The sequence below is a fragment of the Sturnus vulgaris genome, chromosome 18 (assembly GCF_052056855.1).
Source record: "Sturnus vulgaris isolate bStuVul1 chromosome 18, bStuVul1.hap1, whole genome shotgun sequence".
Lineage (NCBI taxonomy): Eukaryota > Metazoa > Chordata > Aves > Passeriformes > Sturnidae > Sturnus > Sturnus vulgaris.
The window spans coordinates 7,113,046-7,131,305 of NC_142260.1; the positions used below are offsets into that span (position 1 = coordinate 7,113,046).

At 39.5% G+C, this 18,260-nt stretch overlaps 1 protein-coding gene across 1 annotated transcript; it reads right to left on the reverse strand.

Moving 5' to 3' along the window:
• Window positions 1-6,612: 6,612 nt before the first annotated feature.
• Window positions 6,613-18,021, reverse strand: SMIM38 (small integral membrane protein 38). Its single transcript, XM_088175268.1, has 3 exons — window positions 17,920-18,021; window positions 11,932-14,472; window positions 6,613-10,073 (listed from the first exon to the last, which is right to left on the reverse strand). Exon 3 carries the CDS (start codon window positions 8,096-8,098, stop codon window positions 7,967-7,969), a length of 132 nt encoding a protein of 43 aa, XP_088031394.1. The 5' UTR covers window positions 8,099-10,073; window positions 11,932-14,472; window positions 17,920-18,021; the 3' UTR covers window positions 6,613-7,966.
• Window positions 18,022-18,260: the final 239 nt, after the last annotated feature.

Below are 18,260 nucleotides of genomic sequence, written 5' to 3' on the forward strand. Positions count from 1 at the left end.
CAACACACACTGGATAAACAGATAAACAGGAGCTTCTCTGGGAAACCTCCAAAGATCCACGCTTGGAGAAACAGTGCTCAGACACCCTGTGGAAAGTTCTGAAACATCACCAAGACTGCTCCCAAACCCTCCAAACTCACAGCTCTTTTTAGAATTTTGTGACTCGCTTCTCCATAAGACTTCACTACAAGACTGATTCTTGTATCAAGCAACAAAAATGTTCTCCTCTTCCTCTTTATCCAGGTGGGTGGCATTTTCTATTTGCCCACCTGTGGCCAAACAGGCCATTTATCTTTCAAAAGAACAGTTAATGAACGTTTCTCCCCATTAGTATGGCTGCTAAAGGCCTCAGTCCAGAAGCAGAGGTGGAAGCACTGATCACAACCATTCCCACTGCAGAGAATTAATGTCCATGACACCAGAATTATTCCAGAATGACTTTTTGTTCCAGATGCATCCAGTGAAACGGGCAGTTTTGTTTACCAACTCCCCAGTCAGACATTCCCCATTCAACAGATCTGTGCAGTATGGAATGCTTTGCTTGTGTGGAACACTTATCACCACATTGCTCCAAGTCTCCTTCAAAGCCATTTCTGTCCCATTTCTGTCCCAGCTTCATCCACTGTGTGCAAGTTGAGCCATCTTTAGCTACTCTAAAAAACAGCTTGAGTACCTGAACTCTAAAAACAAATAATACCTGAGCCTGTGGAAGCCTGCTCAAGCAAATGTATCCAGTAACTAAAATAACCTGAGCAGAATTCCAAATTGTGTCCTTGCCTGGTTTTGGACCAACAAAGGATGAACAATCAAACCCCATTATCCAGGGCTTTGAAAAAACAGTCTTCAAAATGGGATGGATTTGAAAATGACTGGTTTTCCTGCACCAATACCTTCACTAGTGGCTTCTTCTGTCAATTACATGACTCAGGGGTAGGTGAAGGGAAACAAACTGACTGACCTGAGACCACTAACAATGAATCCTGTCAAATGGATATTTTGTAATAAATTTCTCCTCCTTGCATTGTAAATTCTCACATGCAGTGTGAGGAGAGGTAAGCAGGTTTTTTTCCCTTTTTTCAAGTTGGCAGCAGATCCTACTCATAGTCAGTTGCTTGGTAACAAGTTTCTCTGGCTACAAAATAAATATTCCACATCTGAAATATTTGAGAAAACACTGTTTTTCCTAACTACATTCCATAGTACTTGGGCCACGGGGTTTCCCAGAATAGTCTAAAATGTTAACAGGGTTACACAAAGGATGACCTCCAATTAGATTATCGCTCTAAGACAGATACAGATCCGTCCCCATACACACCAGTGCTCACATATTCTTTAAATAGTATGTTAAACCTACTCCAGGGTCTGGAGCACATGTAAAGTAGTTTAACTGCCTAGGAACAAATTAGCTGGCTGGATCCTGTGCCCTTTTAAATGTAGGCGTGGTGGGAGACATTTTGCAGGGACTGAAAATCTGGAAGTCGCTGCGCTCGGTCTGAGGCACCCGCCAAGGAAAGCAAGTCTAAGGAAAGAGACAAGGGAGCCAGACACAAAACCACACATCTCACCACCAGGGATGCTCCTGGAAGTACCTGCTCTTGGACCAGCACAGACAGAGTGGAAGTCACCTATCTGCAGGCAGCTCCCAGTTCTCCCTGCCATCCTCCTCTCCATCCTTTCAGCACTACGCTGCCTCGTCCAGTTGAAGGCAGCTCTTCCAACCCTCTGAAAACATCATCTATTCTAAGTACCATAATGGACAGATTCTTATTTTTCAAATGCAAATTGAAATACTGTGTCCTGGACCAGTAGAGGAGAATCCTGCAGACTCAGCTAACTCTGCACCTTTTTCCATCAACATGACAGGGGATGTCTTCAAAGAGACTAAGAATAGGACAAGCATTTAGTGATGCTTCTTTAATATCCTTTCCAGCTCTCAGCACTCTGTAACACAAGGATTTCCTGCACTTAATAGCCCTTGATGAATCCTTCTTCCATTAATTTGTCTTCATACAATGACTAGGGAGGAGAAACAACTAATTCTAGATTTTACGATTTGGTAATAATTCCCAGAAAAGAGCACTTTTCTGGGGTGCAATTATATGGAGTTTTTAAAAAACCTAGCGGCAAAGAAAAAGGTATTCTTGAAAGAACAAATTAGGGATTCCCCACCTCATAAGCACCAGTTAGAAACTTGGATGAGGAGTTTTAAGGCTGCCAACTTTCAAAGGGGAGGCAGTCAGGAAATGGGTCTAAACTCATGCACTACAGAACTAGGTTGAAGTATTCCTTTAAATATAGGACCCAGGTTTCAAACTCACCTGGGCTTTTAAAAAAAAATAAAAAAATTAGACATGTACCACTGATATGCAGTCTGGAGACCTAAGGTCAACATGTAAAATTAAAAGTCTCCCACACATACCTAAATGGTGTGGATGTTTCCATTCTAATTAATTTTTTTTTTCATTTAATCATACACTCGGAGCATTCACATCTCAGAGCTGGAAGCTCCACATCTGTGGGATAGTCAGCTGTGAAAAGAGTCTGGAAACTAATTGGGATTACACATATCTGGGCACTCATTAGCACCTTTGAGAGAAGGAACTATTGATTTCTTCTCATACATATGGGGAATTAAAGGTACTTTCCCTCCATTTTGTTATACTCATTTGCCAAGATACTCCTGCCACATTCTTTGGACAGGATGGGCAGTGGTTGCTTTATAAGTTCTCATGTTTTTCTTCATTATCAGCACTTTGTCCTCTTTGCAGGAATAATTAATTTCCTCCTAATTTTCCTCCATAATGTGTGTGTTTTGCAAATGTTGATTAACTATTTTGCCATATCCACACTACCTCATTTTGCAATTAAAAGAAAAAACTACAGAAGAATTCCTCCTTTTGAATCTATTTATTTTACAAGTCTTACTTCAGATTCTCAGAACTTGATTTCTCAGTGTACTGGTTAGTTTCATTAACTGGTACTACTTTATTTGCTAAACTGACAATCTAAAGTTTATGGTGATTGGCAAAGGCAAATAGCAAATTAGCAAATAAGCAAACTAGACCCAAGATCTTCAGGTAAAAAGCCACAAATCAAAGAATAAATATCTCTAAGTGTTTTCACTTAGAACTCAATGACAGACAAAGACAGAATTAATTTCCCCATCAGTGCACTCAAAACTTAAGTCTTCCGAGAGCTCTGTATTTCATAGTCTATCACTCTATTTCTGGGATATTCAAAGCATTGGTCCCGCAAGTTTCAGTCCTAGAGCACTTCATCCTGTGCAACAAATGGGTAAAAGAAGCTGTCATGATACTCAGGGAACAGAGCAAAAATTGCATATAAATCCTCTAATTCTATTACTTTCTTAATGTCAGTGCTCAGCTTCGTCACATCCTGTTAATACAGCCCTGTAGATGCTCAGCATACCATGCTCCACCAGCAAAAACAGAAATTTGCTGACAGCCAAAAGAAGGATGCTACTTAGGTTCCAGGGTTTATACCAATATTCTAAAGGGATAGTGATCCAGCAAATGTTTTATCCAGTTCTTATCCCTTTGACAGTTCCCTGGACTCCTTATTCCAAGTTCAAAGTACTTTGCAAAATAAGTCATAGCCTCCTGAGTCATAGAATCATAGAATGTTGTAGGTCATATATTTCCAATTCCATTTCTGTCTTGTCTGCTGATAGTCCAAACTATCCTAATTTCATCTGGTGTGTCTCCACTCTCACTCACTTTTGGAGCCAATTCTCCTATGTGGTGCAGTCCAGCTTGTCTTTCATTAACCATGCATGGCTCACTTTTTAGCTAAAACCTTGCTGTAATTTCTTTTCTTCCCTGCCAGTTTCCTTATCCTCATTTCCCCATGTCATATCTGATCTTGAATCCCTTGAATCTGTGCTAGGTAGCTACATCATTTTCTTGATGTGAACAAGTTACATATTCCTGACAGGGCTGAGTAAAAATTATCTCCCAGAGTGGGACAACTACATCTTTTCAGAAAAAAAAAAAATCCACTATTTTTTGTAGCATGGGAAAAACAATGTGTTTTTCTCTAGTCTTGTTCTTGGAAGACATTAAACTGTTCTGGCTGAAACCTTCTGAAGAGAATTCAGACGGAGGCAGACACCAAATGAAACATGGAAAAATTTAGTTTGAAAAGCTACTTTGACAAAGTTGTGAACAGCTGAAAATAGGCCTTTAGGGCTGGAAGTGCCTGGCAGCCTTAGCAGCAGATGCTGTTACAAGCCCAGCCTGCAGTGAAAGGGCCACCCTATCAGGTCACCTACTTTGGTGACAATCAAGCATAACCCAACCACATTTCTGGAGTAACTCTGTGTCCCTGCTAACCAACCAAGACAGGACTTCTGCCATTTAACTGTCCAACAATTTGGCACCTACATGAATCCTGACAGGGAGACCCTCGCAATACTTCCCCACTCCCTAGGGCTGTGGAACACGAACGCGGCTTACGAGATTTCCCCCTCGCCCGGGTTTATGAAGTGGCAGTTCATTGCAAACAGCTGGTGACTGGTCCCCAGCTGTCCAGAATCCCTCTGTGAGAGTCAGTCTCAGCCCTGCTTGTGGCTTCAGCTTCTCCTCCCCAAATTTGGCTGTAATGGACCTACCTAAAGTAATTAGGCCACCTGTTGCATCGCCAGATCCGTTTAAGGGAGTCCTTCAGCACTCCGGTTTACACGGTTTGACAGGAATTGTTTAAGTGGGTACCAGTGTAATGGCACTGCAAAATGAAATCGTGGCATTATTTTAATCAATAAATATAATTACATGCTCAGATGACCGTGAGCTTGTCTGTAATTAGTTCTCCATACCATAATGCAGTCTGTAAAATGCCAACTTTTTGCACGTTACCCAATGTGGGATGGGAATTGCATTTGCAGATGAACAGGATATTTAGAATCAATTGAGTTTTTACAGTTCAGAAAAAATTTTTTGCCCTGGTTGAAAAATTAAAAAAAAGTATCAGTTGTGGAACTTGAAAATGGCTATTTGTTTTGGGAGCAAATTTGGTTTTATTGGTACCATTGGTATCATGAAAACAGTCACCATAAATTAGCACAGTCCTAACACAGACCAGTTCTGCATCCATACATCATACAGTTTTATTTTTTGTTTACATGTATAAATATAATCTACTTATATTATATATATATATATATATATATATATATGCATCTTAGAGGTTCTTTGGGTTACATGGTAATTTTGGCAACTGCTTAGCATGTTAATGATATAAATTAATAAAAACATATCAAATATATTTACATACAGTAGATTTTTGTCAATATATTAAAAATACAATTAATTTTACATTAGCAAGGATTTTAATACAGCAGTATTTCAATTTTTTTCCCCTTTCTTTAAACATACCTTTGTTTCATATCTTGAAAGGGGACTCCACCCTGTAATCTTCATTCACACTGTCCACAGCTCAAAACTGACATTAAGCACTTGTTTATTTTTAAATTCATCCTTAATTTTAAAAAAATCAATAGGGCATAAATATCTTTTAAATATCTAAATGTCAGCATAGTGCTCCATAGAAAATACCAGGAAATGCCAGTAGATACTTTCACATCATACCACAGTTAAAGGGCTTAAATTTTTATTATCTCCATGAAAAGAAAGAGGGTAAGAACCTATGGAAATAAAGAGGAAGATCTCAATCTCCTTTATATTTTTCACTCCTGAAAGTGTGATAGCCCCAATTTTGTAATGCAGGATAAACAGGATGGCTACCACATTCTACAGGATGGGATAACAACTATATGAATGCACAGAAATTAATCAAGTGTTGTTAAAACTGCTTTGAATGCATAAAGAATTTAGTAGGCAACAAGATCTAAATGAACTCTTCAGCCAAAATTTTTATAATTATTAAATTAATTAAATGTGCCTCAAAATATGGATCTTCTAATAATCTGCTTGGGGTTGCAGCCAATTTTACCATTGTAGGGCACAGAGCAATATTATGCCAAATGATATTTAGCCAGACCACTCTTAGAATCAGAGTGCAACTCACGTGATTCAAATAAAGTCCAAATCAAATGTTTTACATCCACAAACACCAGCAGAACCAGTCCATAGGGTATGGTCCATAACAAGACCACACACTCTGATTTACAGGGAAAACTTGAAATGCTGCCCTGCAGGGATAAAAAAATCAAAGTTGTGAATTCCATACCGGTGTCAGTTCCAATATCCCCAAACGTGAAAGGCAGTAAAGCACAACTTCACCTGTACCATTTCCCATTGCATCCACACTTTCAAACAATTAATGCAAACATGACACTGTTAAATGCAATTTCAATATGATATGAAATAAAGAATTAGAAGATTTATTTCTTAAAGGCACTGTCAATTTCTCCACAAGCTCTGTTTTGCACACAACAGCTCAGAATAGTGATGATAAACTGAAAGAAGAAAAATGGATCACTGTCACTATTTTTCCAATTACTCATTATAAAATGTATGTCTGCACATCAACTGGACAAACTTTCACTTTCCATTTGTGGTTTGCTAATGTTGGGGAAACAAAAAACCAACAGAATTATCATTAAAATTGAGAATCAGAGAAACAGACAAGGGATTAGTTACAGCTACATATAATTTATTGTCTGGCAGGATTTCAAATCCATGACATGCACCTACAAGCATTACAGGCTGTTTTGTAGATTGGTCATCCACCATAAATAAAATCTGAGGCTGAAATCAATTGACCTGACATTTACCCTGTTCCACTGCCTAAGCACATGCCAGCTCTCATGTCTGATTTTTAGGAGGCTCTAAAAGACAAAATTATAAGGGCTGATGAGCAGTTACTAATGACAAGCCTGTAGGAGTGTGTGAGTCATGCATGAGCCAGAAATTCTGCATGGGAATACTGCAGGTTTTTACCTAGCTGAACTCTGACACCATCATGTGAGCTACCAACAGATATAGAAATAAGTATGTGAAAATGATCACATTAAAATGATCAAACAAAGAAAAAGGATTTTTTTGAAAAAAAATTTAAGAATGACTAGGCCAAGTATAGAGCATTTCTCAGGCAAGGTAATACAATTTTCCTATCTTTACTTTAGAAAAATTCAGTTCTTAAGAGACAGTATTATACTGAGTTGCAGTACGATTTAGATTACTTGACTTAATACATTTATTTTAAAGAAGCCAGTTCACTTGGAAAAACTTATCTCCCTTCACCAGGTAAATTAATCAAGAAATCTCAAGTCACTTTGACCTTGGGCAAGTAGTCAAATCCACCAGTGTCCTAGTAGGGTGCTTATTTCAGGCTAAACGTGAAGGTCACTTGCAAGGCTTTGGTGTCAAAACTCACTCACGTTGTCACCTCACCCATGGCTGGTGCTGAAGCACAGCCAGAGTCCATCAGACAATCTCTGAGACACAAATCTGTCTTCCATGGAACAGGTCATTCCAGTGGTATCCATCCTGTTCTGGTACTCAGACACATTGCTTGCTAAGAAATGTGAATATTGGGCAGGTTATGGTCAGCTAAAACCCTTCAGTCAGTTTCAGATCTGACTGGCTGGGAAGAGCCATGAGAGATTTGATAACAAATTAACCAGCCAGGTAAAAATCTGCTCCTCCCAGCCCACAGCGTGGCACATGGACACTAAGCACTCTTGGACTGCCCAGCAAGAGGGTTCCTTCTAGCTTGTCCACATCATTTAATTGGCAGAAGTCCACAAGTGTGTTCCCAACAGCAAATTCATGCCCAAGTTGCATAGGAAGTCATTTGACTCCATCAGTTGTCATTCCTTCCCCTCTGTCAGCGTGAGGCTTTCTGAAGGATCTTCACTCAGCTGCAGTCTCAACAGGTCATTTCTCTCTCATCAGATCCCAAGGTAAATGCTGCTGTAGCTCCATTTACCTTATCCAGCTCTTCCCATTGTCAATTCAAATCTGAGCATGGCTTTTGAAGTCTCTTAGTCCTCTTTTCTTGTGTCGGGAAATCTTCGGGACACTTTATAATCTATATAAGCACTAAGACAGGACCACAAAATGAATCGTATTAATATAATTACAACCAGTAAAACCATCAAAAGGACTGATTCCATATTTAAGCTACAATAATGAGGTAATGTGAAAAATATACTCTGGGAGATCTAATTATATAATGCAGTATTCAGTTTTGCACGGCCAGCCCAGCAATTCCTCTAACATTCCAATCAAAGTGATCTCACTAGCATGTGAGAGAAGAGTCCAGCTGACAGATTTGGGACATGTAACGTACTATTTAGTCAAGAGGCCCCATGTGCTATTCATAAAGAATTAACAACTCTTATATTGACAATGACAGTATTGTCAGAAGACCTTTGGAAGGGGGAAAAAACCTCCATAAACTCCGTCTCTGTGAAGTTGGACTTTTTTTTTTTTTTTTTGGCCCCTCTTTTCCAATGCTGATGTAATCTCCAAACATCTCCAGCAGCAGCTGCTCAGCGAAACCAGGCACCTTCTCCCTAGTCCCTTTCAGCAGCACACGCAGCACTTTCCAGCTCCCTCAAGACAATCAGGGCCTTTCTTTCACCAATTAGCTATCACTTCAAGAGTCCTGCGCTGTCCAACGAGCTCTTAAGAATGGTCTTTGCAGGAAACAACACTGGAGGAGCTTTTTTTTCCCCCTAGACAAATGAAAAGGGGAAGAAGGGGAGGGGGAAGAGGGGGAGACAAAAAAGCACAAGAAAACAAATCAGAACACAGAAGCTGTCCAAAATGCATCGCTCATTTAGTACATGGACAAATGCAGAAACGTCCTCGACAGCCAAGGCTACAGCAAAATGCACACACACACACACACACACACAAAAAAGCTCCTATTTTCTTTAGGAGATAGTTTGTTTAGTCAAATATGTTAAAAAGGTTTCATAGAAAGAAGTGCTCTTGTTACAGCAAGTCTGAGCCGTGCAAACTAAAAGGGAACGAAACTCCTGTAAGATTATGCTCTGTTTCCTTATTTGGCTCTCCAAATGTAAACCAGCATTATTTGAAGTAGACACTATAGGAAAGAACTCGGTTTAGCTCATTTTAAATATAGATGGATTGATGAAATGAGTAATTACTGGAACTGCTAAGATCTTTTCAGACTTACTAACTAGCAAGCTCCTTTCCCCAGAAACTGCACTTTCCGTCTAAAAAGAAATTAAAGCCTGATTTTGAGACATAGAGCTTTGGGAATTTTACATTCTTTTTCCTTAAATTCAGGGTACAGCAATACCTCGAGGTCCTAGGAGATGCCAAGTCTTCATTAGAACTAGCACAAACTCCAGGACCCAGTTCAGAAGAAAGCAAGGAACTTTTATTGATGTTTAAGCAATTCCTTGCCTGGGCCTGGACATGTAGAGTTGTGAAGGCAAAACTGGGAAGGATCAGCAGTAAGTAAATGACTTGGATATGGTTCAAGCAATAGCCCAATGTCAGAGCTGCTTCCTTGATTTTTAAAAATTCTACATGAAACCAAATGTCACACCAAAATACTGACTGTCAGTATCCTCTCAAAGTACCACTCTTGGTCAAATTTGTCCTCGATTGGGGTAACCTCATGAAAGTCAACATGCTGCCTATTACACAGCCAACACATTTACACTGCAATTAAAGCAATATAAAATAGTCTGTTCCCTTTTATTGATTGTGGATCAGAAGCAAAGCCCTGGGGTTTTTAAACAGTTAAATGGCAGAGAAAAGCAAATACTTTCAGGGATTGCAGGAGCTCATTTACACTAATGGGTGTTCTCAACTACCACATGGATTCATTACTGGAGGTGGAAAGTGTCAAAACTGACCAGACTGATTAAAAGGCAAGAAAGTCTGACATATTGCCTTGCATGCATTCATGAAGGAATGGAAATCAACTGAAATTCCTCTGGACAGGAAGGCTCAACCAAGTGATGAGTACACAAAATCAAGATTAGGGAAGAATCTTTGAGGAGGTTCACCAAGCAATGTCTTTTTATACCTACAGATTCCAAAAGCTGCTGAGTTCAAATGGACTGCTCCTTTCAACTAGCAAAGATTTTGCTGAAAAAATGCAGCAAGCTGGAGAGAACAGATAAATAAACACACACACACACACACAAATATATATATATATATATGTATATATATATATATATGTTACTAGGGTCACCTACAGTTGAAGGAAAAAGGATAAAAGGGGCCCAAAGGGTCTACTAGCTTGCCCTAAAGCAAAATCAGCTATGTCCTTCCTGACAGCTGTTTCTCTAACTTGCTCTTTTCTTTTAAGAGACCTACACTCACACAGATGAGAAGAAAGGAAATCATCATCTCATCAGAAAGAGATTTCAGCAGGAAAAACAGTTTGACCAACTGTTCAGTGGCTCTACCTGCTGCAACACAACCCCTGCGAGACAGGGGCTCTACAGTATGCACTCACTTGGGCAACTGGCTCATTTTGTATCTGTACAACCAATTATTGGTTGAGGCGAGGATATCTGAATTTGTTTTAGACAAGCAGAGCTTTTGTACCAGCCCAGCTGGATGGATGCAAGGAAAGTGCATCTTTCGTGACAACCCTTTTCCTCCCGTGTGCTGCAACGCTGCTGTGCTGAAAACCTCCGATTTCAGCATTAGCTGCAATCCAGCTCATCCCACGCCTTGGCCACCAGCTCCAGCTCGCTCTGTTAGCGCCGAGGAGCCGGCGGCTATTTAAGGGCACACCAGGGATGAATTGGGGGCTCATTCCAGCGCCAAGGGAACGACAGGTGCCTCCTCCTCCTCCTCCTCTTCCTCCTCCTCCTCCTCCTCCTCCTCCCTGGGCTCGCTAGCGGCTCTCAGCTCCGCCGGCTCCGGCGTTCCCGGCGAGGTGTCAAAGCCGGAGCAGAGGCGGCACATCCCTGGCGCCTGGCACCGGGATGTGCCTGGGACAGGCTGACACAAAGCCGGGGGAGCTTCCACGCCGGCTGCCCGGGCAATGGCAGCTCGCTGGCTCCGCACGCCTCGGCTGTCAGCTTGGCACCCGGCGTTTATTCACACGCAGCAAAGCTGCCCGGGATGGGAGGACAGCGCTTTCCTGCTTGGATTTCGCTTCTTGGGACAGATTTCCTCCCACGGAAAATTAATGGCACGGCATGAGCAAGGCGAATTTAAATGCCAGATGAAAAGTGGTGTGGCTGGATTTTAGAAAATGCAGTCTAACACGGGTAGTTGTCCTTCCTCTCTTTGCAAAGTATTTTGAGAAGAGTGAGGAAAAGCACTGTGTAAAGCCTATACATCGAGCATTATTATTTGGATTTTCCCAAATTCACTTTTTCACACAACAGATGTTCCTAATGTCTGGCACCATTTTTAATGATGTGCCTTTTTTGAAGAATGTGTGCTGTATCACCCATAAAAGCATCCTCTCTGTTCAGAGTTTATTTTGTTAAAATCGTTTTTCAACTAGTCATCTCTCTAGGGAACAATGACATGATAGAACAGTATTTCTGACGGGTGATATTTTATTACTAACATATGTTTTCATCACATAACCAATATTACTACGCTATTCTGCTATAAATATTTATTAAAATCCTCTAATTTGAAACTATTTCCAAGACAAATTTCATATTTTGCTTTTAAATTATCACATAATTAATTATCTTGCTAAATGTCCATTGAAGGGTAGCTTGGGGTGGGGGGGAAGTACATATTATGCAGTCTTGCTGACTTATAAAATGTAAGGCAACAGATTTCACATCTCATATTCCAATTCCCTTATAAAGCAATCTCCTAAAATATCACTACATTTCCAAAATGTTAAAATATCAAGTTAATTTACAAGCAACAAAGCAGACAATACAATAATAATCATAAAACACCCACTGTTATCCATCAGTCTGAAATACGCCCCAAAACATAAGTAAATTAGAATTAAAAAATAGGATATTTGACTTACTGCATTTTCCACACATTCAAAAGTCAGGATATCTACCAAAGGAAACAGCAAAGAGTTGCAGGTGTTGGCAAGGCTAATAAGAACTTCCAAGTTCTTTGTTAAAAAAAAAAAGGAAAAATTCAAGACCAGCACTTATCTGTCAGAATCGCATTGCTTCTACAGTTATCAGTGTCAAAAAGGCACCTTGCTCCAGGTTACATATGTGAAACCCCCTGAGCAAGCATTCTACATCACACAGAAAACAAAACACCACTTAAAAAGAGCCAGTTCAAGTAGTGGCCGCTTTAGAGGACAAAATTTGACATTCAGAGTCAATTATTGCTCCATGTAAGTTGTGATAACGTGCACATATCAAGATCATTGAACGTTGCATTGAGTCAAAGCAAAGTCAACACGTGCCCCACTGGTTTTCTCCTGGAAAATCCCCAGCAAACACAGTCTTCCCACTACAGTCAGTTCAGTATCCCTTTTCCATGATCAAGAACAACAAGGAGAGAAAGAAGATATTCCATTTACTACATATTTCATCTCTTACACCTAACTTCAGCCTCCATAAAACCAAAAGTGTTAATAAAACTCCAGCTCATCCTCAAAGGTGTCAAAAGTGAGATTTAAATGCAACAAAAGAGCACAGATTGCTGGAAACAGCAATAAAAGTGAAGGGAAAGGTCTAGAAGGAAATGAAACAAAACCTTATAGATCAGTCTTAAAAGTGATTACATTAAGACATCTGTATTCCCAAAAAGACTTGATGAGACCTCTGCTGTCATTCCATGACCATCTCCATGTGCTGCTGGATGGGGCAATGGTCAGCAGGAGATAATCTTGCTTCCCTTTCATTTATGGGAATTTCTTACTAGGAATGTGATCAGAACATGACACAGCTGCAGCAGAATAGATCACACACATGCCATGATACTTAATGGCACCAATCAATTAAAAGATTAGTAATGCCCAAAATGTCCACCTAATTGTGAACAAATATAAAAATACAAAAATACTCCATGACTCAAGAGAAAAATACAGGGATACATATTTAAGATTGTTATAACGTTCAGAACAGCTTGTTATCAAGTAATTATTATCTCCTTAGTGATCAAGAGAGACCATGCACAATTTGCTAAGTTTTCCCACTCATCTAGATGCCTAATTTTTGGGGTAGGAAGAACCTAAGGGGTTTTGCTGGGGAAATTAAGGAATTATCACCAAATTTGACCAGGCACAGTGATCTAGCCCTAAACCAACCTTTCCTGGTGCTCTCCTTCCATCAGTAGATTTTTCCCCCCACTGAATTGAAACAATTCACTTCAATTCAGCAGAGAATTTAATGAGCACTATTTCTGACAAAACAATATTTCAACAAAATGCCAGTTTTTCAAACACAGAAAACTGGCAAAACATGCTTCCGTTTTGACAAAGTATTTGCCAAGAGATGCTTTTCAGATCCCTAAAATTCAAGATCAGTACAAACCAGACAGATCACAGTCTTCAAACATTATGCAGTCAAGGCACTCATGCATAAAACCACAGTTTGAGCCTTTTGACAAGTGCTGTGGTCACCTATCTCTGGGCTATTCCCAAGCCTCCTTTGACTTAAAATCCTTGTTTCCTTTTCACTGTGCACAAACCAGACTGGGACTTTCAGAAATGTCACAGGATGGAAAACTCCTTTCCCTCTCATCTGCAACTCCACGTCTTGGGCAGACCAGATCACTTGGATGATGCTGTACCAAAAAGAGTTCAGACCCAAAACTGCCTCTGGTTTGCAGTTAAATTTGAGTGTCCTGGTCATCCTTTGTTTTGACAGCATGAGCCAGTAGAGATAGAAGCAAACAATGACACAGCTGCCATTTTCCTACAAGGTCTACCATGTGACAAACTTAACAACTAAAAAAAAATTTCAAACTTTCTAAAACTAACCACAAGCAAAATGTGCTTTGGCGAACTACAGACCTTGGAAATGACTTGAAGATTATATCACTCCACTCATAAAATGCAGTTATTGAAAAGAACTGTTATCCTTTATAAGTGATGGAAGACAAACATTTCTCATGCTGCACTGATACTGCTCCAAACCTCTTTTTTATTCAAAAATGAAAGTTGGGCTTACAGCAAACTACATTGTGTTTTGAAGAAGTTTTTCATTCTACTAACAGGTCATCCTGCTTACTTTTAAAGTCCCTTTGCATACAAAAAGAAGGGGAGCTGAGGCAAAGAAAGAAAAGAGTGCATTTGAAAAAATTACACTGCTAGATTACAAGAGTTGAAAGCTGGTATGTAACTTTGCTCCGGGTGATCAAACTGCTAATCAGGAATGCTGTCGGGAACAGAATGGAATTCCAAATAAATTAGCCATGTCCAAGAAGCCAATACAACACAGGATTAAGGCTCACAAAGAAAACAAATTTATTCAGCCTACTTTATCAGAATTCTTAATAATGTGTACTACTTTTTCTCATCGCAGTCTGAGCTCTTCCACTGGAACAGTGTGGAGAAGGAAAAATGAGTCACACTTCATAAATCTCCGACTTGTACAGACACCTAAAAATGTTACATAGAGCAAGACACAAAATGTCATTATATATAAATACATATGCTTATCACAGCCACGGGAGAAATGTGCAGATTTATTTCTTCGACTTCATTTCCGAGGCACCTGACCTAAGAAAAGATGCTACACACTTCTGTGAAAATCTACAAAGCTGAAGGAAAAGGTTAGAACTTCATTGACCTCCATGCTAAAATGAGGTATAGCAAGAAAAATTTGCAATACTGTGGCTGAGGTACTGTCTGCAACTCTGAGCATATTCTGTTTTCTCCTCTGACAGCATCCCAGAGAAACTCTTCATAATAGCTTATGCCAAAATCACAGGAACATTAAAAGATGTGCTTAAACTTCTGCTTCTCCTTGAACTGGAACTTTAATCTTTATCAGACTGGTTTTCCTCATCTGGGAAAAGGAGATTATAATAGGCTCTTACTGTACAGTAATTTGGAGACAGAATTAAATTTTTGAAGCATTTTTGTAACAATGAAATTTTAAAAAGGAGATAAAATACTCACAAGAAGTACTTCTTGCAGAATATAGACAATATAGAGAGAAATCTTGTGATGTGATAGAAGTGCATGTATCATCTTGGCTTCTGAAAAAATTAGGTAAACCATAAACATATTCTCACTTCAAGCCATACGTCGTCCAGTAGACTTATTCACTGGAAAATAAGAGTCTGAGGACAATACCACTTGCACTGACATGACTCTGCCATGTTTATCTCAGAGTCTGTGTATGCAAGGATTTCCTATAACAAAATTCATCAATTGTGAGTGTTGGGGATTCATTTGCCTGGTGGCTCCCAGCCATGGCACTGCCCTGCTTCCCAAATGACCACACTGCACGAGCCATTTCATATCCATAATGGTGTGTCAGTTATTTTCTAAACAATTTTTGTCCCAGAAAAGGGGGACTCCCTGTAAGACACCAGTTGCATCCCCTTCTCTTCCCATAATGAAACAAATTAAATGCTATTTACTATCACTACTGTATCTAGTATTTTATTCAAGCACAAAAGCACATGTTTTATCAAGTGTGACTTATATTTATTTTTTTTGTGTTTTCTCCTCCATGTAAGAGGATATTTGCATAAATATAGAAAGAGAAGCACATATTCCCAAATCCCCTTCTCTGGAATGCACCTCCAGAGAGTGTGGGTCAGATGATGAAAGCCATTGCTGTACCATCAAGACATGTGACTGGAAGGGTTCTGTCTATTCCTCAATGCCTCCATTAAATGCACATTAAAAAATGTTTGATTCAAACAAAATATTTTAAATTAAATAAATTAAATATAAATGATGCTGTTTGCTCAGAAAAATAAACCAAGAAAGCAACAAGCACAAACAAAACTTGGCATGAAGACCAAGGAAAAGTGATGATGTTCATTTTCAAAAGGGTCTCCTTGAATAAAAAACAAATTTTTACGATTAACTACTGAAAGAAAAGTTTTGATTCAGGGAACAGCAGAAAAGGACATTTTCCCAGAGATTTAGAACACATTAATAAACTGTTTCAAGTCATTTGAGACAACAATTGTGGCAAATGAACTACTGGTGTAAAAAAGTGACCTTGTTCTACCTTGACCTGCCAAACAGGGCTCTGCATTAATGGACAATTCACGGGCTCGAGCTGAGCACACACACAAGTGCTGGAAGAGATGGGCAAATTTCTGCATTTCCAGGATACAGACCCTGGATTTCTGAGGGAAGAAAAGGAGGATGGCTGCTGGCAAGGAGCAAGGCTGCCCCACTGACTCGCTCTTGGCAGATCACAGGACAAGGAGATGCATTCTGGGTTACCACACTAAATATTTGGCTTCACAAAATAATGTCCTAAGTTACAGTCTGATCAGCAAGTGCACTCCTCTTGGACCCTGAAAACAGCGTGCTTGAGGTACAGCTGAGATTTGTTTTTTTAAACGCAGAAAATAAAGCAAGTAGGTGAAAGGTAACTGTATCACTTTACAGACACAAGCTACCCTCTGATTACAACTAATTAAGATATTCAGCAGCCTTAAAACAATACCTTTTTTTAATCAATGTACCCAGACAGCATTCACAGCTTTTTGTGATGACAAACGCCCTTTGAAAGAGTTAATAGGCAAAGGTTTGTACTGGCAATGAATAGGGCTACCTTTAATTGATCCAAGAGCCTTAGAGAGCCGTCTTATAGTGTGATGATGTATTTGGGTTGCAAGTAGGCCAAAATAAGCATAAAGAAAATCTGTAAGACCATGAGATCTTTCATTTTTTCATTGGGGTTGGGGGGGGGGGGGACTGCTGGGGAAAATGAGAGAACTATGATGGGGTTATCTTTGTGCTCTGGCACTTAAAATAGATAAAACGACAGAAATTTTGACGAAAAGAGAGGAAGTGATCAGGCCATAATTCTTAGAATAAACGTCAAGATGTACGGAAATGTACAAAACAAGGCTTCTTCAGAATAAAAAAAAAGCCATGAAAAAAGAGGAGATGACCTAATGGTATAAAGAAACATTGATTAAAGAGATACCCAGAGGGAGAAAGATATTCCATCAGCTTTAACAAACTCTGCATGGCCCTGCATTCCCTCTTAATTTCTCAAGTAAGAGGAGAAAAAAATATCTGTAGAAGAGGCAGTCACATGGATCCATTTATAATTTTCCCCCTTATTCCCTGCTCATCTTTTGCATGGTTTTGTTCAAGATGTACAGGAAATGTGCACACTAAAAGTGACTCACAAAATTAAACATGATAGGTTAGTTGTAAATATTTTACCCTTAGTAGCCAAAGAAGAAGCAAAAAAATCATTTTTATACGGAATATAAAATCCATACAGTCGTATTTTTTTCTTTATGAGACTGATTATACATTAATATTAGCTACTAATAAGGGAAACAGTCTATCCATGCTTACACTAGTCTTTCATCAGAAATTCAATTTTGGCAGAATCCCTCCCTCACACAGCAAAAGCTAAACAGATTTCCTTGAACTTTCACAGGTGCAAACTTTATGTCAAGGTAGAATTTTTCTGGAAAGTATGAGGCAAATCAGACAAGAAAATGCCTAGTCGAAAAGACTATTTTCAAATGGAATTACTATGCAAGCATACTATCAACAACTCTGTAAAAAAAATCAAATAGGAAGTTGTTGGCATCTGAGATTTTCTTAGAGGACAGATATGGGAGGAGCTAGGAAAAAACAGTTGACATTGCTCCTTAAGAATAAAGAAGTCGAGCAATAAAACATCCTGCTCCAATATATGCATCCAGATGCATTAGGAAAAGTGAGTCTAGTCCAGTTTCAATCTGGAACTGGGAACAGGCAAGCTGTTCTCAAATTCTGCTCATCCTGCTCATCCCAGAGCCATGAGCAAGCCCTCTTCTAGCAGCCACTCAACAGAAAAAGGTACAGAGCCTTCATTGTGGTCTGGGTAAAAATGAAGATTGAACTTACCTCTACAAAGCAAAAGAACTCATATAGGATTCTCAAAACAGCAATACATTCCCCTATCAGGAATATTTGGCTCCTGTGAGTCTTCCCCTATGGTACAAAGCTCTGAGGAAAAGAACAGATAAAAACTTCACATCACAACTTCCAGACATTTTCCCAATTAACCATTCTAAGCCCACATCACCAACCACCACAGAATTACAGTCATACCAAGGTGAGCACCAGTTGCATCCTTCAAAAAAACCCCTGACTTCAGGGCACAAACATCAGTAGATGAGGAGAACCAGGACATTTGGACAGTGGCAACCTACTATGGAAAATGGAGACGAGCTGAGCACATCCTT

Excerpts from the sequence above, each read along its gene's own strand:
- SMIM38 (XM_088175268.1), bottom strand. The coding sequence starts at position 8,098 with ATGGAATCAGTCCTTTTGATGGTTTTACTGGTTGTAATTATATTAATA.